The sequence below is a fragment of the Lepidochelys kempii genome, chromosome 3, assembly GCF_965140285.1.
Source record: "Lepidochelys kempii isolate rLepKem1 chromosome 3, rLepKem1.hap1, whole genome shotgun sequence".
Taxonomy (NCBI): domain Eukaryota; kingdom Metazoa; phylum Chordata; order Testudines; family Cheloniidae; genus Lepidochelys; species Lepidochelys kempii.
This window is the reverse complement of record NC_136382.1, coordinates 131,143,245-131,169,622: the sequence shown is the minus strand read 5'-3', so window position 1 is coordinate 131,169,622 and position 26,378 is coordinate 131,143,245. Positions and strand designations below refer to the sequence as shown.

Sequence of the window (26,378 nt, the reverse complement as noted above, 5' to 3'; positions counted from 1 at the left end):
GTACCGTCTAGAGATATACCACTCGCAGTACTTAAATTTACCTTGGTTTTTGTAGCATTCCCTATTCTCACTGTGGGGATCATTGCAAACACAGTGGTACTGGTCAGTACAGCAGTACTGTAACCTCAAGATTTAAGACCTGATCCTGCTTCTGTCTAAGTCAATGGAAGGTTTGCCATTGGTTTTAACAGCAGCAGAATCAGGCTCCTTAAAGGCACCTGTTGTGGCTACTGCTCAAATAAAATCAATCTGAAAGTGGTGTAATCTGCTAATATATCCAGCTGGTGTCTTTGAGCCAAGGGAAATGAAGTGCTTGATAGCCTTGTAAAGCCTGACTTTGTTTTCTTGTAGTTCTCCTGAATGGCAGTCAGTCAGCCCATCGGAGCAAAAACGCCTGTGTCAGACAGTGCTAGATGACGGAGAATTCTGGTATGGTACCCTTTTGAAAAATAAATATGCTGATGAGAATACAGTGAGCAGGCAGGCCAAGTGAGGCAGATGAGACTAGCTCTGAACTGGGAAATTAGTGCTTTAATCCAAAGAGGACTGGTACAATACAACTCTCTCCATTTAAGCCACTCTCAATTTACATAGTCTTAATAGCAGAGTATCTATCTTTAAATATCTTTACGATGTTTAAAATGCCATACTTAGCAACTGTAATTAATATATTTAAAACACTGTGCATTCGAAAGTTCTCAAGATCAAAATGAATGACACTGTAATGGACTTGTTTCCTGAAAGGTTATTCAGACACAGGTTATTTGCACAATGTAGGGAATGCTTCAAAAACAAGTCTGTCAAGTTTTGTATTATCTAAATACTCCACTCCTGTACATCACATTTCAACTTACTAATACCATTTGAATTGGGTGATTCTCCCAATGCAGCATGTGCCACACCAGGTGAAAGAATGACTCATGAATTTCAATGTTGCATGTCAGAGGCTACACAAATGCTGTGCATCTTTAAGGACATGAAAGTAGTGAAATCAGCACAGAGCAGCCTAACAACTTCTGAAGAGTTTTCAGCTGTTTTTTTCTCATATTTTGCTGTCATTTAGAGCAGTGTGATCTTGTAGATAGAGCACTTGACTGAGACTCAGAGGACCCATGAATTATTCCCAGCTCTGCCACTGGCCTGCTGAATGACCTTGAGCAAGAAATGGCCCCTCTGTGCCTCAGTTTCCCCATCTGAAAAAGGATGCTGACCTCCTTTGTAAAGTGATTTGAGATCTAGTGGTGAAAAATGCTATATAAGAGTTAAGTACTATTTAGAATTCAAAACAGTCTTGACACATTGGAGAATTAGTCTGAATTTAACAAGATGAAATTCAGTAGAGATAAGTGCAAAGTTCTCTACTTCAGACAGAAAATGAAATGCACAGCTATAAAATGGGGAATAACTGGCTAGCAGGGTAGTACTGCTGAAAAGGATGTGGGGTTATAGTGGATCACAATATGAGAATGAGTCAACAATGTGATGCAGTGGGAAAAAAAGGCTAATATTCTCGGGTTTGTTAACAGGAGTGTTGTCTGTAAGGCATGTGAGGTGATTGTCCCACTCTGCTTGGCATTGATGGGGCCTCAGCTGGAGTACTGTGTCCAGTTCTGAGCACCACACTTTAAGATAGACATGGAAAATGTGGAGAGAGTCCAGAGAAGAGCAACAAAAATGATAAAAGATTTATAAAATCTGACCTATAAGCAAAGGTTAAAAAAACTGGGCCTGTTTTGAAAAGTCTAGAAAAGAAGACTGACGGGGGGACCTCATAACTGTCTTCAGATCTGTTAAGGGCTGTTACAGAAAGGACTGTGATCAATTGTTCTCAATATTCACTGAAGGTAGGCCAAGAAGTAACGGGCTTAATCTGCTGCAAGGGAAATTTAAGTTAAATATTAGGAAAAACTTTCTAACTATAAGGGGTAGCTAAGCTGTGAAATAGGCTTCTAAGGGAGGTCATGGAATCCTCATCACTGGACACCTGCCAGGGATAGTCTGGGTTTATTTGGTCCTGCCTCAGCACAGGGAGCTGGACTTGATGACTTCTCAAGTTCCCCTACAGTTCTATTCAACATCTTGAATGTTCAGATTGTGAGTTCTCTGGGGCATGAACTATCTTTGTGTTATGTTTACAGCACCAAGCACAATGGAGTTGAGGGGGGTCCTTAGATTCTACTGCAGTAGACATCATAATAATAAATAATAATAGTTAAGTCTTAATTTCAGGGATCCCAACAGATATTTACTTTGTAAGCTATTACATACTGCACCTGAAAATTAAACAAACAGCTCACTAACAGTTTAAAAACCAGTGCTATACTATAGCTTCTGGATATGGCTAGCTTTCATGCATTTCTCAGGGCACACGGATTATGTGCTACATTTTAAATAATAGCACCTACATGTGGTGTTTTTTTCTGTCATGTTTTACCAGTTTATTCTCATGCATTCAGTTCAGAGTGGCATGAAGCAAACTACAGAAGGCTGCGTTAACTGTTTTAAACATAAATTTTAAGACATTTCAAATGGGAAATACGTTTTTGATAAGAATTTGTCTCTTTTACCCTCTTTTCCTGTTAACTAGGAACTAGCAAGACCTTAAGGGTAACATGTTCAGGGCTAGATTCTGATCTCAGTAACTTACAGTGAGTTACTCTGGATTTACACCAAGAGTAACTAAGGTCAGTCTTGATAAGGGAGGGTAGAGAGGAGAGGCAAATTCCACATTCATTATTGTGCTTCTGCCAGAGGGGAAAGATTAACCCTGGGGCTAGTTAGCAAATCAGCTTCTAAATCTCTCTGTCTCCCTCCCTCTCTTTCAAAGACGTAGGGCCAAATTCTGCTCTCAGTCACACCAGTGTAAATCCAGAGCAACCCCAATGACGTGCTGGTAAGTACTTCACATGTACATCTGTGTAACAAAGAGCAGAATTTGCAGCACTTGGCCCAAAAGACATAAATTGTGCTACACGGCCAGGATATTTGTGCTAGGTACACAGAAGCAAAAGGGGTTGTTATCCAGCCCTTATTCTCAGTGTACCAAGAAGAGAAGCAAGAAGCTGGAGTGCACCTGGCTTGCAGAGCTAGCAATACATTGAAGGGAGACACAACACAAAAAGGGAGATGCAGACAGTGAAATCAAACTCTGCCATTTGCTCCCCTATCAAAAGTGTGCGATGAAAACTTTCTAGGACAGTGTAAGTTAAAGTAACCCTAGGCACCTATTACTTATTCAGCAGAATATGAAATCTATTATAGCTGGTGGGACTGTGATGTTGCTACCCCTGTGTGCTATTGTGAGGATCGCATCCTGTCAACACCCACCCATACACATTGCCTGGAGCTCACTGGCTTTTTCCTGCTATTGTTCATTTGTGTCATTCAGTCACTAAGGCCCAGATCTTCAAAGGTTGATTTCAATAGATGTTAGGAGACTAAATATCTTTGAGGATCTGGGCCTAGCTCCCCAACTGGATACCTGGTGTAGCAAAGCAAGACTCCCTGGCGCAGCGCCTCCTGCTGGTTGTCTGGGAATTAGCTCTTTTCCAGCATACAGCATGCCCTCTGCAGGCCGGTGTCCCTCCTGGACCCCAGTGCCCTTTACCTCAGGGTTCTGCCCCCAGCAGTACCCCACAGTCTAGGTCTCCCCTCCCTGGGGAACCCCCAACCCTCTATCCCCACCTTGCCTCAGTGGCTACTGTCAGTCATCATCTAGCCCCCGCTCACTGGGGCAAACTGCAATCTGTCATGGCCACTCATCATTGGCAAGGGGGTCAGACCAGCTGCCTCTACCTAACCACAGGCTGCTCCTCCCAGACCCCGTACCTGCATAGGCCTCTATCAAGGCTTGCAGCCTGGGGAGTTGCCAGGCTGGAGCTCCCCCTCCCTTTCCCCAGCACTGCTCTGTCTCAAATACCCTTCTCTCCCAGGCAGGCAGCCAGGTCCTTCTCTCTCAAGAGCTAGAGAGACTGACTCAGCTACTGGTTCACAGCCCTTTTATAGGGCCTGCTGTCTCCTAATTGGGCATGGCCCCAGCTATGGCTGTGTTCCCAATCAGCCTTCTCTTATTGGCTCTCAGCCCCAGCCCTCTCCAAGGACTGGCTTTTAACCTTTTCTGAGCCAGAGCAGACCGCCCTGCTATAACCGGTTTCTGCTACACTGTTTTCCTGCTCTATTTCCCATGCTATCCAGCAGCAGCTGCTGTACTGCACACCAGTCTCTGATTTGGTAAATACTTTCCCTACTGGTTCTTACTCCAGTTTGGTTCAGGTCTGAAAGCAGACCCGTTCACAGCAAGTGAAGTGCCAGTGGACCCTTCCTATGTCTTGCTGCACATTGGGCTGTCTGTACGCTTCTTGGTATGTGAGTAGGAATGGTTGTACGCAGCGTATCACACTTGGTTATAGTTCAACATTGGTAGAACTTTAACCCCTCTGTCCTGTTTTTGCACTAAAAAGGATCACTGGGCCCAGGAGCTGTGAGGCTAGAAGACTAGAGCCTCCCTTCTCACACCAGTTTTTACACTAGTATCACTCCATTGGGTTGATTCTGCTCTGTCCCTGATGCTGGTGTAAATCAGGAGTAACTCAGATGAAGTCAGTGGAGTCTCACTATTTTAAGATTGGTATAAGAGAGATCAGAATCAGGCCCATTGGGGTCAATGGAGTTACTTGTGATTACACTCGTGTAAAGGAGAGGAGAATCAGGTCTATGGAGAGAGCTCTTCAACTGGTGTAAATCAGCATAGCTCCAATGAAGTCAATGAAACTACACTGATTTACAGAAACTCATGATCCGGCCCTATGTTCTGATACTCTGCATTTTGAATTGGTCTCTGGGAGTAGTTTCTGCCTAGGCTGCTGCTTCTGTTCGGTCACTAATGTGATGCACTGACTGTTTTCCCTTCCTTTCATTTAGGATGAACTTTGAAGACTTCAAAACACATTTTGATAAAGTTGAGATCTGCAACCTCACCCCAGATGCTCTTGGGGACAATGCTACCAACAAGTGGGAGGTGACAGTCCATCAAGGGAGCTGGGTCAGAGGTTCCACTGCTGGAGGGTGCAGAAATTTTTTAGGTGAACAGAGATTCCTTTAGAAAAAATTCACACGCCCATGGAAGCATCCATTAGAGACACAGAATTCTTCACCCCTTTGTAACTTCCACAACCATGTGCTGAATAAAGCCGGCGGAGTCTCAACTAGCTGAAACCCAGCAAAATATCAAAACAGTCACAAGATTCCACTTGAGAGAAATAATTTTCTTTGCCTTTCAGTTTTGTGCACCTCTTTCTCCTATCATGTACATTTGTGCAAACTAGGAGTAACTCCACTGAGATCAGTTAAGTTACACCCTTGTCAAAGGACTGTAAGTGAGAGGAGAATCCAGCCCTTACCATCACATTCTGCTCATGCTGGTGTAGACTTGAAGCCACTCCACTGATTGAATGGAGTTATGCCAGATTTACACCAATATGAATGAGATCAGAAGTTGACCCTTTGTGCTTTTATATTTTCAACAAAACCCCAATTAATTGTCTTGTAACTTTCATCTCCAATTTAAACCATTGCCATTTAATGAGATATTGGGGCTAAATTCTGCTATTGTTTATACTAAAACCCAAGTCCCTCAGGATTTGGCTCTTTGTGTGCAGAATTGCATTGAAATCATCAAGGTACATAATGGAAAATGGAAAAATAAAACAAACATAAAACCCCCAAACCTCAAATTACTCTCTCTATTGTCCTTGTTTGGCTCAGTTTAAAATTTTTTTTTTTTTTGGAGGGAAAAAACATCTGTGTTCTTTGCTTTGGCAGACACCTTTTGGACAAATCCACAGATCAAGCTGCATTTGACAGAGAAAGATGATGGGAAAGATGAATGCACATTTATAGCAGCTCTGATGCAAAAGAATCGACGTAAACTCAGGAAACTAGGTGCTGAAATGCTGACAATTGGCTATGCTATTTATGAGGTACTTGGTATTTTACGATGTAGTAGCCATGTTTGCTCTTTCTCTCTCTCCCCCCTTGTATCTCTCTGTGTGTCAGTCAAGATTTCTGCATCACACCCATTGCTGTGGTATCTAATCACCTACGTTCTTTAAATAATGATGAGAATGGTAGCTTTTCCTTTAAAATGTCCTTATATTGGTGCAGAAGGGCTTTGCTAAAATGGAGTTTCTCCATCCTAGAGCCCCTGCATAAAATGCCTTAAAGTCTGAGAGCTAGATTCCCCTGGTATCCAAGCTCCATTCAGCACAGGAGAATAAGGTGAGAGGAGTGCCCGTGGCTAATGGTGACTTCCTGATCCTGGAGCCAGTGAATCATGCATGTATCTGGCCCTATGATTCTAGATCAAGAAGGGAGGTGGGAATCTGACATATCTGAACCATGCACATCAGTTACTTTGCACACAATAATGAATAAAACTGAAATCCCTGCTTCAAATTCCATTGCAGAGCCCTAGCAAAGATGGACACTTGAACAAAGACTTTTTCAGATACAACCCTTCCAAGGCAAGGAGCAAAACCTACATTAACTTAAGGGAAGTCTCTGACCGAGTCAAGCTGCCACCTGGGGATTATGTTATTGTTCCTACTACTTTTGAGCCACACCAGGAAGCTGACTTCTGCCTGAGAATCTTCTCTGAGAAAAAAGCCATCACAGAGTAAGTAATCAGTGGAGGGTGGTCAGTCAAACAGGCCTCCTGCAACTTCCAAAACTCTCTCACACCAGCCATGTTAATTGGCTTTTTTAAGAACCATGAGAGATTCCTGAGGGCATTCTCCCCATCTTGCTCCAGACAAGAGGCCCCAGAGATGAAGAAGCATCCCTCCCGTCCACTTCCTGCATGCCCTTGCCTGCTATGTGAGGCTCCCAATGAACTAAATGGAGTTCATTGCCAGAGCAACTCTTGTAATTAACAAAAGTTAACCCGTGGTGCTGTGCATTAGATCTCAGCCAGGGGAATCTAGTAATCTAGGCTTTTCCCCTTTTCTTTTTGTTTGTTGTTGTTGGGTGTGTTGTTTTTGTTTGGTTGGGATTTTTTTGTTTGTTTTTTGTTTTGTTTTTTTTGTGGGAGAGGATTGGCAAGTTTTTTGCTACAAAGTGGGGAAGAAAAAATTTGATGAGTTTTTGAACTCTGGTGAACGCTTCTATTTCAGGAGGGCCTAAATCAGAAACCCCTCTTTCAATGCATTTAAGATGTGGTAGAAAATTTCTACCATAGCTCCAGACTTAATTTCCCAATTTTTAGCCCACTCTGACTATTTTTGTGGGTATTAGGAGGTGGGGAAATCAGACCTTGTAATGAAAACTCAATTGCAACCTTAACTGTGAAGAGTTAGTAGCTGCTCCATAGTATATATTGTTCTGCAAATGTAATAATATTCCTGTTTGTTTCCTGTGTGAATGACCATATTTAATAAAGAATATGTTATTTTTAAAAAGCATTTGCACAACGTATAAAAATTGAAATCAGCCCCTGAAGAGATGGCTCAGACTAGGCCTAGGAACCACTTAAGCTCTGTTTTGAGCTTATGTGATGCAAAGACCTGACCCGCTGCATGGGGATGAATTTCACCAAAGTGAATAATTTGTTCAGTAAAAATACCGTATTTGCTTTTACTCCTGGAAAATTTAAACAGAAAGGATCCCCAACAAAGTCTTTTGTTATTGAGTACGTTTTTGTTTTCCTCAGGAATGTGGATGGAAACATTGACATTAATCTCCCAGAGGTAAATCTACAGAGCTAAAATAAGGACTGGATAAGTCAGCATCATCCACTATGCTCTATTTGTACTTTTTCATTTCAAGTGAATGTTATGAAAACATCAACCTTGTGTGTGTGAAATATACAGTTGTGTTGGGCTTAGTAAAACAACCCTAATAATACAATCATAATAATTAATAATTCTTCCAATTGTTTGCTGTTAGGCAGCTGAAACCAGAAAGAAATTAAGGACTGGCTCTTCAGCTGGTATAAATCAGCATAGCTACTGAAATCAATGGACCTGAGCCAATGTGCACCAGCTGAGGATCTGCCCATTAGCCATACTATGCAGTATTACACAGTTCGGGCCACAGAACCTATTCACACTCAAACATGCATACACATTCTCAGAACATTTTGGGGTCAGAAGCTTGATATTGCATTTTCATAAAAATGATTAGACAATTTTTGCTGCTGAGCATTAAGCTGATTTTTATGCTTAAAAAAAAATCTGACAGGCAGCCCTTGAACCACTTTGTAGTCACTATGTTTGGGTATTGACTGAGCTAGATCTTGTTCACCTTATTCCTGCAAATAGTCCCACTGGTTTCAGTGGAAATGCTTGCGGAAGGAAAGTAAGCCAAGATTCAGCTTTGCATCTCTTTGGCAATATTTCACTCAGTTTTCCCTTGCTTCCAGAGACTGGGTAACAAATTGAGCTTCACATTTCCAGATTCTCAAGGTCACAGTCATTAGTGATATACATCTATTCATCTAGCCTAGCTATTAAAGTGCCTGCCATCTGGCATCTGAATGGTAGTAGATAAATGGTGGGCTGAGTGTCATGTCGGGGGTATATTGGTCAGAAAAATGAGTGTAAGTGTCAAATCAATGTAATTTCCACCATGTTGGCATTCAGTGGCTATACAGTAACTTATACTACTTATTTGATGGCAGTGTTGGGCACAGTGTGGGACCTTCCTTACTTAATTGATTTTCCTTCGGCGCATACCTTTCCAGTGCATTGGAATGCAAGTTGCATTCATTTTGCACAGCCACTGAGTGCCAAAGCAGGGCAAGTTACACTACTTTGCTGCCTACATCTATTTTACAATCAACTTACACCCAGCCTTGTATTTCACACAGCAGTTAATATCATCACTGAATTTGGCCCGGAGACGTCCATGACAGTTGCACCTGTTTATCCCAGGCTTCACTTGGTTGAACGTGGTTATAAAATGGAAAACTGATAGTTTTGAGACAGTGTAGCATTGGAGGCCACCATTGATCAGCTGTTCAGCTCCAGTGCTCTGCCTACACCTTAGGAGTACACAATAGCATGGGCTATGGGAAATGAAAGGTGAACATTTCTGAGACATTGAGTGCCAGGGAGGGTTAAGTTTTTCATACAAAAGATGATAAAATCTGAAAGGTGTATCTGTTTCAAAATGCATAGCTCTCCTAAATGCGCTGAAAGAATGGCTGGCTTGCTTAATTGTTACCCTGCAATTGCAGGGGCCTCAAGCATTGGTGCATCTCAGTTCTTCCTGTTCTCTGCCTGTGACACATCATAATTTAGTTTCCTATGGACTGTAATACTTAGGTCTCGTTTCAGTGGTTGGGTTTAGTGGGCGGGTGCTGGCTGTGTCACTGCCCTATGATATACAGGAGGCCAGACTAGATGGTCTGGTGCTCCCTTCTACCTTAAAGTGTGTTACTGTGACTGTTACTCATAATCTGTGTGCAAGAACGAATGTTAGCTCTCTGATACATTTAATTATCCCTGTTCTTGTAGCCTCCTAAACCAACCACACCACAACAAGAAACAGAAGAAGAAAAACAGTTCCGGGCATTGTTTAAACAGGTTGCAGGAGAGGTGAGTGCGTACTCAGAATGCTTTTAGCTTTGTCTTATGGTCATGACTGGTTACTGGTCATGCTTCAGGGCTTTAGGTGGTCCCCTGAGGGGGTCAGTAAGGAAGTTTTTCCCCAATACACACTTGTAATCTTCGGGGAGGAGGCCTCACCTTCCTCTGACACAGCGGAGATATGCCACAGGTAGAGACGTGATTCCAGCTGGGGTGGACTGGTGCTCTGAGGTGGTGCAATCAGGCTGGTGAGTCTTGTTCGTGTGACCACCAGATTTTGGGTCAGGAAGGAATTTTCTCCCAGGTCAGATTAGCAAGGAAACTGGGGGAGAGGGTTGCCTCCTCTGCTGCGTGGGCCATGTATCACTTGCCAGGTTCATCAAAGCCAGTCAATTCACTGGCATCACAGGGGCTGTGGGCAGTGGTCTTTCCTATTCTCTGCTTGTGGCACACAATAGTTTTGTCTCCTGGGGACTAAAATGCTTTAGTTTAGCTGACATCATTGGGCTCAACATAGGGGTATTGGATGAAGTTCAATGGCCTGTGAAATGCAGGAGGTCTGATGATCCCGTCTACTTTAAACTTTATGAAACTATAAAAATCATGAATGTCTTGAAAAAACTGGGATGGGAACAGCTCTATGTAGCTGAAAAATATAAGTCTGTTGTCACATAATTCCATGTGAAGTAAAAATTCAGGGTTCCATATGTAATAAGTTTACTTGCAGTATATATTCAGCCTCTAGATGTCTCTGTGTCCTTTATAAAGTTCCTGATGGCGTGGTCCCTGGTAAACAAAGGAGACAACACTAGAACACAAGCTGTGAGGGAGCCTGTTTGTGTCTGAAGCTGCAGTCATTTTGTTTAAATAAACACCTCCTGTTTGAGAAGAACTGTGATTCCATGTAGCATGTCAGTGAGCAGCTCAGTTGTATTTTGCCATCTCCTCCTTTTTTTTAAGTCCTTCTGTTGTTTGTATATGCATCTGATGAAGTGAGCTGTAGCTCACGAAAGCTTATGCTCTAATAAATTGGTTAGTCTCTAAGGTGCCACAAGTACTCCTTTTCTGTTGTTTGTGTGATTCACTATTTCTTGGATTTCAGCGGCAAGCTGTAAACCCAGTGACAGTAGTGCAGTAGAGTTTTGTGGTTGTCAGATGGATGCTATTTGCATTCTGTTAGGCTTTCAATATTTCTGAATCTAGACACACAAAAGTAACAGCTGCTTTAATTTCTCAACTCTAGGACATGGAGATAACTGCAGAAGAACTTGAATACGTTCTGAATGCTGTATTAAAAAAAAGTAAGTGTTAACAACTTTATTTGCACTTATATAGCGGCTTTCATCCAAGGACTTCAAAGGGCTTTATAAAAGTGGATATTATCCCCACTTTACAGGTGGGAAAACCGAGGCACTGCCTAGTAACTTGCATAATGTCACACAGCAAGTCAGTGGCAGAGTCGGGTTACAGAACCCAAGTTCCCTGACGTAACCCCTAGCCTACGCTGTGTCCCAACAAAATCCATTTCAGGTCAGTGATGCCAGTTCCCGGCTCTGGAGAAAGAGGATTGACTTATGGCTAAGGCAGTGGACTGAGACTCAGGAGACACTACCTATACCATAACCTAGGCAAAATCATTTAATCTCTCAGTTCCCCATCTGTAAAATGGGGATCATATTTCCTTTCATCCACCCTTCATCTGTCTTGTCTATTTAGATTGTAATCTCTTTGAGACAAGGACTGTCTCTTGTTATGTGTATGTTCAGTGCCTAGCACAATATGGCCTCCATGTTGGACAGGGTCTCTAGGCAGTACCATAAAACAAACAAATGATGATAATAGTAACGAAATAGTGACAAAACCAAAGAAAAAATTGTGAAAAGTAAAAAGTCTATTTTTTATCCTCCTGAAGAATATGAGATTCAATGAGTTACTGGGAGCAGAACTAATGTTCTCTGGTTTTCTGGGGTATCTAAATTTCATTTGGATTTCTGATTCTTAAAATAGTCAAGGAAAAGGAAACTCCAAGCCATTCTCCACAATACAAACAGCAGCTTGTGTTTACATTTGATGGGAGTATGCAGGAAGTCTGTGTGTGCTCATCTCAGCAAGTGCTCCATTCACTGAATAGCATCAATGCCCACTAAATATCTGCTCATGCACAAGGCACACTAGGTCCACAAAATGAGAACATAAACACAGCTGCTGTTATTTAATTCCTACCTGTAATTATCCTGTAGCTTCCAGTGTGACACAGTGTTCTTCACTTTCCATCCTCAGCTGTTCTGTAGCTCTGCAGAGTGTTCTTACACAGTTGTTTGGTTTCAACCCTGAAGTGGCTTCACTTCAGTAGGATGACCATATTTTCCTAAAGGGAAAACGGGACACCACACTGGGCCAGCCCAAGGCCCGCTCCCTGCCCCCCCGCAAGTCCCCTCGCCCAGCCCTCCCTGCCTCTTGCTCATGTGGAGCTGTCCCGAGGCACCCTGCTCTCCCCCACACACATGGGGCCAGCCCGAGCCCCCTCTGCCACCTGTCTGCTTGGGGCTGGCCTGAAGTCCCTCCCTACCCCTGCCCATTTGAGACCAGCCCGAGGCCCCCCAACTCCTGCATGTGGGGCTGACCCAAGACCCCCTGCCACCAACCCATGTGGGGATGGCCTGGCCCAAGCCACTCTCCCAAGACCTCCCTCCCACACAGGCTGGCATTGCCACTTGCTCCCTCCCCCCCATTCCTCTGCACCCTGATAGGGGTCGCACCCCACTAAGGGTCGCACCCGCTTTTTTGGCAAAACTGGGCATTTGTCCAGTTTACTTTTGCCAACTGTCAGAGGACAGAATACTGGGCTTGATGGACCTTTGGTCTGACCCAGTATGGCTGTTCTTATGTTCTAAGTGGCCTCTGTATAAGAAGGGATAAATTCTGCTCCCAGTTACACTGATGTGAATCCTGATGGACTCACTTGAAGTCAGTGGAATCACTCCAAATTTACACCACAGTAACCAAGAACAGTATTTGGCCATAGACAGTTAAGAAATATGCAGTGTGGATTACAGAGACCTATTTCACTTAGTTTGTTAATCATCTCCTCAGGTTTGTTGAGCACTGTGGGATACTTTGATGAAGCATGCTTAGCAATGCGTCACCCATTTCTCTGGTCTCCGGTTGTTCTGGTGCATCTGCTGCTGAGCACTTTGTTATCATCCTGTGAATCTGGGCTCAGCACTTTCAGGAACAGCCCATCCTCAACCTCCAGCTGTGCTCCTTTTGGGAACTATGTAGTCATGCAGGATATGGGGAGGTGGCAAGGGCTTGTTGCGTTGAGGTTGGTGAACATCTTACCACACTCTGCAGTTATAGGTGTAGTTCAGCAGATTTCCCCTTCCACTTAACTCAGGATTGAGTCCATACAGCCCAGAGCCTCAAAATACTTAGGCACTCAACTCCCACTGAATTAATGGGAGTTATGAACCCAAATACTTTTGCAGATCTGGGCCTGTCGCTATCTGTGGCAGGCCAAAGATTAGAAACAGAAGAAAAAAAAACCTCCCCCTGCCCAGGGCTTTGGTTTGACTCATCAAACAAACAGCACAAAGGACCTCCAGTTACTTTAGAAATTGTAGACCCTCCTCAAAAGAGTTTGCCTCAGAAACAAAATGGGTTCAGCTGCCTACAGCATGCATTGCCCAGATCAGGATTCCAAATTAGTTGCTAGGGAAATGACATTTCCCAGCAATTCCACACCCCTGGATCCCAGAGCAAGGCCAGTTGGGAACTACCCCAGTCTGTTCTTACCACCAAAGGAGAGGAGAGGTCTGGAGCACCCTGCTTATAAGGCTCCTGTCTCAGGGCCTATGTGCTGCATCAGCAGTGTGGTGTTCTACAGATCCCAGCTCACCTCCCCAAGACAACTTCCTCCCTTCACTGACCACATTTTCTGCTCCATACATATTTTAAAAGTCACAATTGGGAGAGGGAAGTGCTGGCTTACAGGTCTCTCAAATCTTAAATGGCAGGTGCATCCTGTTGCATTATTATACTACTCCGATTCTGGTTGGTTGGTTCTCTCCCCCTCATCATGAAAACACTGGAAATCAAAATGTTTAATAGTTGTGTTAAAAGGTAAAATGTTCAGAAGTGCCTAAGTCCATAGGCGTTTCTGAAAATGTTACCTAAAGTAAATTCTAAGGGACTGATCCAACACCCAGTGAAGTCAATAATGGTGGGTCCCATTAGACTCCCAGTGACTGCATTGAGCTTTGGATCAGGCAATTATTTTTTAGTGGCTAATTCAAAAGTGTGTGTAACACCCCTTAAGACAACAATAAATGCATAAAATATATAGACATATGGTTTTGAAACTGTGATTCTATCAGCTCTACTCTGAATCATCAGATTGATGAGATGGTCAATCCCTGCTTGACTGTTAATAATGTCATTATATTTAAGATTTTTAAAGGATTTTTACAAAGCTAGTCCTGCAACTCTTACTCTTTTGAGTAGTCCTATTGAATGAGATTTTAACTGAAGTCGCTGGAGGTTCCTCATGTGAATAGAGGCAGCAGAGTTGGTAGTGGTCATAGGAGTATCTTTGGAACTATATCTTTCTTTATGAAGTGCATTGTTCCACCTTTTTCCATTGTTAATTTTTTAGACTTTAAGTTTATGCCCAATTACTTTATTTCTTATTTAACTTGATTGTTATGCTTTTTCAGCAAACACCATCGCATTCGAGAACGTAAGCCTCATGACATGTAAAAACATCATCTCTCTCATGGATGTATCCTTTCACATAAATGCTGATGTGAATTCTCTGGGGCCACACTGGCACTGAATGTATGCAAGTGCCCTGAGAGAGCTTTTTCATCCCCGATGCTAGACATGAGTGCAATATTGTGAAATAGTGGAGGTACACTAAGCACAACAAACTGATGGTGTCAAAATTGTATTCCAGCTTTTATTATAGAAACTTAAAGTGGGACTTTTCAAAAGCATTCAGGTTATATCAGAGACTTCAGTGTAGTCCATGTCTGAGCTCTTCTGAAAATCTCACTCATTTTATTTATATAAAAGATGTTGTTATTTCAACTACTGGGCAGAAATCTGAAAAATCTGGAAATAACTGACAACCAGATCCTTGCATTCGAAAAAGTGGAAATCCAGTTCCTTCCCAAGAAACAGCTGTCTTAGAGCTGCCTGATCACTACTGAAGCTTCCTAGAATAGCTTCTTCCCTTTCATAGGTACTTTTGCTGAGCCTGCTCCCCTGATAGCTGGCCATTTAATATTGCAGACCAAGCAGCCACAGCCCTAACATAGCAGCTGGCTGCTGCTTGCTGTATCCATCTCCTATCCAGCTACTAAGTTCTCCTCTTTTGTTTTTGTTTCTCCAGCCCTTGTTATTTGTGGCACCTCCCCACAAATACTTGCAATAAAAGCCCAAACAAAACAAAACTGCCTCTGGTTTGAGTCACAGCTACCAACTCAAAACTCAGCCCCAGCTGGTTAAAAATGGTTAAGATTTGTGAGGCTCTCAAGCAAATCTGCCCAGTTTTTAATAAAACCGGAGACCATTTATTCTTTTGCTGAATAGTGGGAAGTGCCACTCTATAGAAGATGGCTGCTTCTAAAACTACTCTGGCCTAAGTTTTCAAACCTGAGTGTGTGAAGTTCAGCACCTAAATCCACGCTTAGGCATCCAAGTAAGTGGTCTGATTTTCAGAAGTGCTTGAGCACCTTTACAATCCTATTGTTTCAGAGTAGCAGCCGTGTTAGTCTGTATTCGCAAAAAGAAAAGGAGTACTTGTGGCACCTTAGAGACTAACCAATTTATTTAGCATAAGCTTTCGTGAGCTACAGGTCACTTCATCAGATGTATAAAGTGGAAAGTACAGTGAGCAGATTTTATATATACACACAGACCATGAAAAAATATACTTTGTAAGGAGAGTGATCACTTAAAATGAGCTATTACCAGCAGGAGAGTGGAGTGGGGGGAGAGAAGACCTTTTGAAGTGATAATCAAGGTGTGCCATTTCCAGCACATTTCCAGGAGTTAACAAGAACATCTGAGAAACAGTGGGGGGTGGGGGGGGCAAAGGAATAAACAAGGGGAAATAAGAAAAGGAGTACTTGTGGCACCTTAGAGACTAACCAATTTATTTGAGCATAAGCTTTCGTGAGCTACAGCTCACTTCATCGGATGCATACTGTGGAAAGTGTAGAAGATCTTTTTATACGCACAAAGCATGAACAAATACCTCCCCCCACCCCACTCTCCTGCTGGTAATAGCTTATCTAAAGTGATCACTCTCCTTACAATGTGTATGATAATCAAGTTGGGCCATTTCCAAAACCTGGATTTGTGCTGGAAATGGCCCAACTTGATTATCATACACATTGTAAGGAGAGTGATCACTTTAGATAAGCTATTACCAGCAGGAGAGTGGGGTGGGGGGAGGTATTTGTTCATGCTTTGTGTGTATAAAAAGATCTTCTACACTTTCCACAGTATGCATCCGATGAAGTGAGCTGTAGCTCACGAAAGCTTATGCTCAAATAAATTGGTTAGTCTCTAAGGTGCCACAAGTACTCCTTTTCTTTTTGCGAATACAGACTAACACGGCTGTTACTCTGAAACAAGGGGAAATAGTTTCACTTAGTGTAATGACTCAACCACTCCCAGTCTCTATTCAAGCCTAAGTTAATTGTATCCAATTTGCAAATTAATTCCAAGTCAGCAGTCTCTTGTTGGAGTCTGTTTTCGAAGTTTTTTTGTTGAAGGATAGTCACTTTGAGATCAGAAATCGAGTGACCAGAGAGATTGAAGTGTTCTCCAACTGGTTTATGAATGTTATAATTCTTGACATCTGATTTGTGTCCATTTATTCTTTTACGTAGAGACTGTCCAGTTTGCCCAATGTACATGGCAGAGGGCATTGCTGGCACATGATGGCATATATCACATCGGTAGATGTGCAGGTGAACGAGCCTCTGATAGTGTGGCTGATGTGATTAGGCCCTATGATGGTGTCCCCTGAATAGATATGTGGGCACACCGCATTTGCTCCAACCCCTCAGACAGAGACAAACACCTACAAGATCTCTATCAAGCATTCTTACAACTACAATACCCACCTGCTGAAGTGAAGAAACAGATTGACAGAGCCAGAAAGGTACCCAGAAGTCACCTACTACAGGACAGGCCCAACAAAGAAAATAACAGAACGCCACTAGCCGTCACCTTCAGCCCCCAACTAAAACCTCTCCAACGCATCATCAAGGATCTACAACCTATCCTGAAGGACGACCCATCACTCTCACAAATCTTGGGAGACAGGCCAGTCCTTGCCTACAGACAGCCCTCCAACCTGAAGCAAATACTCACCAGCAACCACACAACAGAACCACTAACCCAGGAACCTATCCTTGCAACAAAGCCCGTTGCCAACTGTGCCACATATCTATTTAATTCTCTGAATCGTTCCTATCCAATTGGAATCCAAAGCTGCTCTTGCTTTGGGACAGTGTTCTCGCTACGTTACTCAGCAGAGCTATCACCCAACTTTCTAGGTTTCCAACAGCAATCATTGCAATTGTTTGCTCTCAACAGCATCATAGGCTTCCTAGTGCAGCTATTGTTATCTGAGTAAAGGAATGACTGGTAGATATTGACATAACATGGGATTTCACTTAACCAGTATTTTTCCTTAATGTGGGTTATACTAGTCCAGTGGTAATGGGAAACTGGAATTTAATGAGTTCAAGATTTTCTGGGACAAACTAAAGAAGTGGCTGGTATGTGACTGTATTCGTTATTTTGAGTCTTTATCATTGGAGTTTTTTAGGAAAATGTCAGACAAACACGCTTCAGAGATGGTCTAGATATACTTGATTCTGCCACTGCACAGGATGAACTACTAGACGACTTCTTAAGGTCCCTTCCAGCCCTCTATTTCTATGATTTTCAGAGACAAAAATCTAATGGCATACATCTTCAAAAGCACAAAATATTGATTAAAAACACAAGCTCTTCAAAATGTTTTTTCTTCTGGGAAGTATGACCAATTTTTAGTTTTCCATTGTCCCAAACCAGAATGATTTACTGGAAATATCAGTAATTTTGGTAAGCTAAGAAACTATGTTTGGGATAATGAATTTCAGAAATGTGCTTTAATAGGAGGCTAATCAAAATAACATTTGAGGATTCTGTTCCTATTGTTTCACACAAGAAGAAAATGCTGACTTGTGATTAGTGGAAAATAGTCATGTGATGAGTTATTTTGTTCCATTGTTTATCTCCTCAGCAGTAAGCAATACTGAGGGTCTGGAACAATGTTAGCTGGTTAGGCTCCAATTCTGCAAACACTTACACACTTTACTTACCTTTACTACCATGAGTAATCCCTTTGAAATCAATGACACTATTATGGTAAGTAAAGTTAAGCATGTGAGTATATGTTTGCAGGATTGCATCTCAAGGCACAATAATTGTTTCCTCATGGGTCATTAATAATCTTTTCTGAATTTATGCTACATCCAAGATGTGATCATTGCAATTTTCTGCTTCCCGGATTTTTCATCCAAAATCTCAATTGTTTTTCTGGATCACTTCACTTTGTCAGTCCTTTAATACAAATGTTTGATATTTTTTTTAAACTGGTACACTTAAGAAATGCATGCCCCCAATGGAGAGATTTCCAGATATTTCTGATTAAAACGTTCAGAGTGACTATAACAATGGATATAACTAATTCAGAATTGAGTGACGATCAATATATCCTGTCCCACAAGGAAAATGTGGAACTTTACTTCAGCTTGATAAACAGTGCTGTTTGATTTTCACCTCAGCATGCTTCCTAATTCCCCTTTTGACCCAAGCGGCTAGCCAGAAATTCAGGGTCTAGTAAGTTGTTCCAGTTAGGAGTAGGAACAGGTGGTAGTCAGGTGTTTCTTTGATGCTGTTTTGTTTATTTACAAAGAACATGCAAAGCTCTGTGTCTCTGATGGCAGAAGGAAACAAATAGCAGGAAACAGCTTCTTTTGCTCATAGCACCAAGAGTGCTCTTTTCAGCCGGCACCCTGACCCAAAAACCACTCCTTAGCTTTCTTCCAGGGTCAGCCACTGCTTTCAGCTGTCTCTCTGAGTGTCTCTCATACATGTTCTCCCTTATTAAAGTGGGGGTGATCACAGGGGGTTGCAGATCTACGTGGGGAAATGTAAAGCTCAGGCGGGGTTAATGTGGGGCACAGAGCATCTACCAGAGCTCCTGCCTCATAAGCTCCCTAGGCTCCTGCTGCTTCCCCATACAGCACAGGGCTCGGCCACAGGTAGTGCCCATTTCCTGGCTCCTTCGCCTGCTGATCATGCAGATGGGGGCCTGTGTCCCTGAGGGAGCAGAGCCTCGGGCTGGGAACTACAGGAGACAGGGGAGCAGCAGATATAGCAGCTCAGATAGGGAGACCAGCTCTGGCACAGCCCAGAAGCCAGGATGGGGCTGGGAGAATCCACGGGGGCTTCAGACCCTACCCCTCCAGCTCCCCACCACCTTGCAGGAGCAGGCTCAGAGCCAGGCCAGCAGAGAGGGATGGGGTGTGGAGCAGCAAGAATGGGAGGCAGAGAACAGGCGCCCAAAGGAGACTCTCTAGCCCCAGAGAGACCCCCCCCAACTCCACCGTCACTAGACCCCCATCCTCAAGAGAGACCCCAAACTTCACTTTTACTGCACCCTGAGAGACCCCCAACCACACTCACTGCACACCCATCCATAAGGCCCCCAACCCCACTGAATCACATTGTATCCCATCCTCTCAGAGACCCCCAACCTCAGGGTCATTGCACCCCCACTCCTGAGATCCCCCCAAGCCCATTGAATCTCACAGAACCCCGATCCCCACTGTCACTGCACCCCCATGCTCTGAGAAACCCAGACCCTACTGACTCTCTCCCCCTCGAGACACCCCCCAATCCTACTGACTTTCACTGCACCCCCACCTCCAAGAGATCCCCCAACTCCACTGTCACTGCAACCCCCTCAACCCCACTCTTAATGCCTCCCCAGTCCCTATTCCCAAAGAGACCCCCAACGCCATTGAATCTCACTGCACACCAGCCCCCTATCCCCAAATAGACCCCACTGAATTTCACAAAGCCCCCAGACCTTCCCCCCTCAAACTCTCAGGATATGTTTTGTTTTAGTAATTTGCATTACACAAATAGGTATACATACCTTACTGAGCTAAAAATTTTATGTGTTGTGTATTATATGTATGCAAAAATTGTGAGCTGTCTGTATCAAGTACATGAAAATTAAATTAGGCTAAGGTTGTGACAGACCCCCCCACCCCCATTACTTCTTTCAGACCACTTTAAGCACTGCCTCTCTCACACATACAGGTACACACAGACAAAATACTCAGCAAAAAGTTTTGGACGGTTTCACATACTCCTTTTGTCTTAGGTGGGGGCTCACCCTTACAGTTATGTTAATTGAAGAGTGAGTTCACACCTACCGATCTCAATGAGGTTTTAACTCAACCCATAACAACTTTCACTCAGCTCATAACAAATATGATAGAGACAGCTTGATCCCAAATATACCCTCAGTTACACAACCAGATTGGATCCAGATCAAAGTCCTCTCAACTTCCATAAAAGTTTGCGCTACATCAAGAGTTTTAAAGATAAGCATCTAGAACATGAAACTCCATTGCTTTATGTGCTACAAATACGTGAGATTTGTTAACGTACTAAATGCTGAATGTCTATGTTTTCCCCCATGCAGCATGTCTACCTTAAGTTTGATTCTGATAAATCTGGTACCATGTCCTCCTATGAGCTTCGTAGTGCCCTAACAGCTGCAGGTAAAAGAAATATTTGATTTATGTTGGGAAAACAGAAATACTATGGGGCAGATCCTCAACCGGGGACTGAACTTTCACTCACACAGACAACAATTCGTAGAGTGAAAACTGCAAAATTTCAAAAATTCTTATTTCTGAATTCTACATCGATTTTAAATGAAAACCAGTTTGCAGTCAGCTCAGTTTCTGCTAGAGACAGGGAATCAGTTCATAGAGTACTTGCCCACTAACAAATTTCCAACGAATAACTAGATTATTTATTAAAGTCTCACAGATTTCTTTTCAGGTCAGTTAGGTTGTTGCTGCTGCTTCTTTATTTATTTATGTATTTGTTTGTTTGTTTTTTAAAGGATTTCAACTCAATAATTACCTGCTGCAACTGATTGTCCTCAGATATGCTGATGACCAGTTCCATATTGATTTTGATGACTTCCTAAACTGCTTAATTCGCCTAGAGAATGCAAACCGTGAGTATCCACTTTTGCTGAAATCATATGTGTAACACACTCACAAAGTTTGGGTTATATCCCTGGTAAAGGCTGGTCCACTAAAAGATAAGTCTACTGCCGCAACCAACTAGTGGAGTTACTTCTCAAGCTCAAGTACTGGAGGTCTGCCTTACGATCTTGAAGGCCCCAGTTTCAAATGCTGTCAAGTAAGGGATTGTTAGACATGCACATGTGTTGACATTGCACACTTTTAAACTATTTGTTTGGGTTTTTGACTGAAAAATATAACCCACAATACAGCTATGAATTCTGGCTCTTGGTTCATTTGCATGCAGGAGCTTTCTCTGTCCAGACTAATAGCAATTAATAGGGATGGGTAAATCAGCCTAAATTAAAGTGATCCTCTGACCCTTGCTCAAACCTTAGACCAAACCCAACCACTTTATGAGGATCAAAAACGGTTTAGTTAACTTTCTTAAACCATATTATTAAGTTTTTTGCTTCTTTTTCCTTTGTGGTTCCAGCCTGTGCTGGAAATTGAAGGGTCAAAACACAGAGAGGGAGTACGTATTTCTGCTGTGTTCCTGCTATATTCCCACCATCACTTTTTAGAATCAGGAAATGCAGATAGTCTGGATAAAATTCAGACGTTACTACTGGGGGAATTCTGCGCCACTGTGCATGCACAGAATTATGTCCCCTGCAGATTTCTTTGCTTCCTGCAGAAAAATGACTTTCTGATGGGGGAAGCAAAGGGAAACCACAAGAGTGGTCATATGACCCTCACCAGCAGTATGTTTTGTGTGCCCAGGGCAGCTGTCAGAGAGGTAAATCACTGTGGGGCAGGAAGCGGGACTGGGGAAGAGCCGGCTGGTGGTTCCTACCTTGCACCAAGCTCAGCTGCTAGTCCGGGCTATGCTGGGCTGGGGAGGATAGGACTTCCTCTTCCCCTGCACGGCATCCGGGGCTAGATCAGACCCACTTCCAGATTTCTTCCCTGGCTGCAGGAAGCTCTGCAAACTCCCCCCTGCCCTTCCTGCATCCATTGCGCCTCAGCTGCAGGGGGAGGGATCCCTGTATAGGGAACTGCTCCCCCATCCACCCAACCCCCGTGCATCCAGACCCTCTCATACCCAGACCCTCCCGCTGAGCCTCACCCCCTGCACTCAGAACCCCTTCGATGAGCCCCATTCCCCCTGCACCTGGACCACCCTGACAAGCCACCCACTCCCAGATCCCCACCCCACTGAGCCCCAACCAGTTGCACGTGGATACCCACCCCACTGAGCCCTACTCCCCCAGCATCTGGACCCCCCAAGCCCTCCCACACCCAGACCCCCCCTGCTGAGCCCCAACCACCTTCACCTGGACCCCCTGCAGAGTCCCATCACCGTTGCACCCTGAACCCCGTAATAAGCCGCTGTGCATCCAGATCCCCTCTGCACCCGGTTACACCACTGAGCCACCCACACCCAGATTGCTCCACACAGAACCCTCTCAACCCACACCTGGATTCCCCCCCACACTAAGCCCCTCCATATTTGGATCTTGCCTTGCTGAGCCTGTCTCCCATAATTGGTGCACCTGGCATGGAGGAGCAGGGCTCTGGGGTGTTTCTGGGGAGGGCCTGCTCCTTGCACTGTCAGGGTTGGGTGCAGCCTCACCGCTGAGTCTGTGTCCCGGGTGGGGGTGGTGAGGGAGAGCTGCACAGTGATCTCCCACCTCTGTGCCACCAGTGGGCTGTGGTCCCCAATACCATGCTGGAGCCTCCACATTTATTTGACAAATAAAATTTGCAGAATTTTAAAATATTGTGCACAGAATTTTAATTTTTTTGGTGCAGAATTTTTAATTTTTTGGCACTGAATGCCCTCAGGAGTAAGACATGTATCCAAACATCTGGGTGTGTCTCACATCCAAACCACCAGCTTTGGATTCATTTCTGAAGTCCATACTCAGGCAAAAGTCCCAGTGAAGTCAATGGCCATTTTGCCTTCACAAGGACTTCAGTTCTCAAACCCATTCTAAGGGTTCACCAGTCACTTGTGATCTAAGCCTTTATAGAGAGCCAGCTCCTTCCTCTCTATGGAACAGTCACAAATAGTGCTTCACAGTAGGACAGGTTGCTTATGTGTATGAATGTGAATGGGGAGTCTTTATAACTGTGATGTCCTGATGTTTATTTCAGGGGTATTCCTGGCACTAAGTAAGAAAAACAGAGACTTCATTAACCTGAATATAAATGAGGTATGATCATAACTTCATTTTAAAACTGGAAATCTGCTCTAGAACTTTGTCACTTTTTAAAAATTGGGAATAATCCCAACCCTAGTGAATTCAGCGGGGGGTTTTGCCATTGACTTCAGGGGAGCCAGGATTTCACCATTACTACATAACTCTGTCTCCTCCAAGCTGATTTTTCACCTTCTCGCCCCATTTCATAGTCACTGCTCCCTTTCTCTCCTCTTTCTGGGGTCTCTCCTCCTTACTCTCTCTGGGCCCACTTCACTGCTGGGGCAAATGGGTGCAGCTGATTGGAGAAAAATGCCTCCTGGTTCTTTCTAAGTCATTGTGGATCTGTACCACCCTTTACTGTAGGCCGTGCCTGACAGGCAGCTGCTGCACTTTGTCCTCTTGTTACTGTGGTGATCCGTATCTTCTCATTGTTTCCTTGTGCTCCCCCGTCTCTCTGTTGTGCCCATCTGTTCCCTCTCATTCCACACTTCAATTATTAGGAGCTCTTTGGGGCAGGGTCCATCTGGCTGTTAGATGGTGATACATTTCCTAGCACAATGGGAATGGAAGCCTTTAGGTGCTACCACAGTATAATAATAAATAATTATAAATAAACTAATTCTTAGAGATCTACAATGCATTCCTTTTTTAACTAACGAGCTTAATGTTGAACATGTTCCGTGTGAGAGAGTCAGGGGGAGGTGGAGGTTCAACTTCTGTCCCTGCTACTGGGAATTATTAAATTTTCTTTTTTGGCATCCCAAGATTTCTTTCCTTGTAATAATTGGACTAAAATGTTACTCTTATTTACACTGTTGTAAATTCAGAGTGACTCCAGCAAAGTCCACTGAGTTACTTCAGATTTACAGGTGTAGGTGAGAGAAGAATTTGTCCGGTTGCCTTTCTCTTAGTCATGACTAAGTGCTTGAATCTCACCATTATCTTTGCTGACAAATATTTGTATTGACTACAACTAAACTAGGGAACTAGCTCATTGGCACAAAAATCAGAATTCCCCTGCATTGTACGGAACCAATTCAAAACAAGATGGTGCTGTTACAAGGGCCTTTCCTCCTGCACCCGGGGTTTGATGGTGGTAGTTGGGATTATCAGTCATAACCGTTGATCTTTATTTCTCTACTAGTTTATCACCCTGACAATGAACATTTGAAGATGTCCAACCTGGATTTCAGCAGGATCTCATGATTGTGACACTCAAACCTCCTACCAAAGAGCTGTTACCCCTTCCATGCAAATGTATACAGGCGCTGTGGTGCAAGGGGAGCACTTATTCTTCCCACCCTTTCTCTCCTCCACCCCCATTATATTAATGAATTAGATCTTTATGGGATGAAATTTGTTTTATTTCGTTTAAAGATTTATATTGATTGCTACAGTGTATATATGCCTTTGAATGAGGCACGTGCACATTTCAAGCAGCCTGAAACTGACAGTGATGAGTGACCAAAGCCTTTTATGAAATATAATCACGTTCAGTCCCAACATACTTATTTGTTGCACCACGGAAACCCACTCATTAAGAATCCTCATGATTGCTTGTCTACAGGTTAGCAAAGTGCTTTTGAAGGTACAGTAGCCTGCAGAACTTCATCAAAATGGTATTGTCTTCCAAGTGGATTTTTCCCAACAAACGCTGGGCCAGCATTATAGAAGAGCATCCCAGAGTGTTGCAAATCAGGGAGCACTAGTTGAGTGATAGATTTATTATTCACAGTCATCCTGGAACATTTATACAATGGGGGCTGTGATTCTGGCTTGCTCAGAATGATGTTTATCCATTAGCTGGCCCTGTCTACAGAGCTCACTGAGATGCAGATTATTTCCTCTGACTCTCCTCTGTTCCATCCCCTAATACCAGGTGGACCAAAGTGTATCCCACAAGGCAAATAAGTTTCACACCATTCTACAATGCAGCCAATGGCTGTGTTCATCTTCAGTATGAATGTGTGGCCCTCTGAGACCACAGGTGCCGCTCCAGTTTGACCTGAGCAGCTAGGAGCCGTGTTCCACCCAGGAAGATAAGTGGCTGCATTCTGCTCCATTTTAGGCAAACTAGGTCTAGTCAGTGGCAAGTGCCATTTCCTAGCCTTGCAAGTCTCTGCTCCAGCCCGAGCCGCAACTTCAAAGTGTTCTCTACACAGCTATTCTTACAGCGATAGCATGAGCTCCTCTAGCCCAAGTCTGTCAACCTGGGCATGGAGGCTCGTTCCCACTCGCTCCAGATTGCTGTGTAGACGTACCGTGTCAGTCAGTTTCAGGGTGCTGTGCAGTAGTGTTCAGATAGCTTTGGTGTTCAGTGTTAATTAGAAAATAATAAAGTCAAAGGCCGAGCAAGTCTCCATCTGCCCTTTCAGGTTGGTTCCCTCTCGAATATCCATAACTTGTATTTGCTTTGTAATAAATAATCTCTGCTGGGTTTGTTTTGCAAATCATTTCTCGCAGCAAAAGAAATGTCTGTAGAGCAGCTTCTCATTTCTGAACGTCCAAGTTTTGTCACACTGACGTAGCTATGGGTTTATTTTTGGAACTGTGGATCCCACAAACTGTTCAGAAAGGGAAATCAAGCTTTAACAAGCACGAGGCTAAAACAATAAAATCACTAGGAGTGGTGATGGCTAAAACAGCCACTTCTCTGACTTTCAATAAATTATCCTGTGTCTGGGTAGAAGATTCCTCTGGGGACACTTACGGAATTTGGTAAACCAAGGTATGCAGCCCCCAGAGTGTGTTTATTGTTCAAATTGTAAGACTTTGTGCCTCTCTGGCAGCCCTGGGAGGAAGTCCTCTAACTTGGGAAAAAAATTTGAATTGGGATCTAGAATTCAATCTCAGTTTCAGCATTTTTCAGATCTGTGGTTTTAATTCTGCCCACTACAGAGACAGGACACTTGGATCTGGAATTCTAATATGGGGCTTCAGTTCAGGCCCAACTCTAGCCAACATCCATTTACCCCCACAGTTAAAATCAAACCTACAACTACATGGCTGGCTAGCAAACCTATATGTAGGATCAGGGCTTTGTTCATATTTATTACTGTCTTGTATAACATTGTTACTGCCACAGTATTATCAAATGATGCAGAGTAGGGAGAAGTTGCACTGAGTGGTATCTTATCTTCACTATATTTGGCTTTTTGTCTTCCCGGAGCCAGGAGTGTCTTGGGGAAAACAGGCCTGATATGAGAGAGTGAGACATCTCAGGGAAGAACCAGGGGTGGCTTTAAAAA

General features: G+C 43.5%; 1 protein-coding gene across 1 annotated transcript in view; it reads left to right on the top strand.

Annotated features, from left to right (window-relative positions):
* The window catches only part of CAPN9 (calpain 9), a 48,374-nt gene extending 22,796 nt beyond the window's left edge, over nt 1-25,578 (top strand). The window contains exons 8-20 of the mRNA XM_073335250.2: nt 352-429; nt 4,921-5,081; nt 5,821-5,978; nt 6,465-6,673; nt 7,706-7,742; nt 9,513-9,593; nt 10,828-10,885; nt 14,300-14,364; nt 17,312-17,380; nt 20,368-20,446; nt 20,797-20,913; nt 23,084-23,142; nt 24,275-25,578. Of these exons, the coding sequence (XP_073191351.2) occupies nt 352-429; nt 4,921-5,081; nt 5,821-5,978; nt 6,465-6,673; nt 7,706-7,742; nt 9,513-9,593; nt 10,828-10,885; nt 14,300-14,364; nt 17,312-17,380; nt 20,368-20,446; nt 20,797-20,913; nt 23,084-23,142; nt 24,275-24,301 (1,198 nt within the window). The 3' untranslated portion in view covers nt 24,302-25,578. The remainder of the gene's footprint in view (nt 1-351; nt 430-4,920; nt 5,082-5,820; nt 5,979-6,464; nt 6,674-7,705; nt 7,743-9,512; nt 9,594-10,827; nt 10,886-14,299; nt 14,365-17,311; nt 17,381-20,367; nt 20,447-20,796; nt 20,914-23,083; nt 23,143-24,274) is intronic.
* The last annotated feature ends 800 nt before the right edge of the window (nt 25,579-26,378 follow it).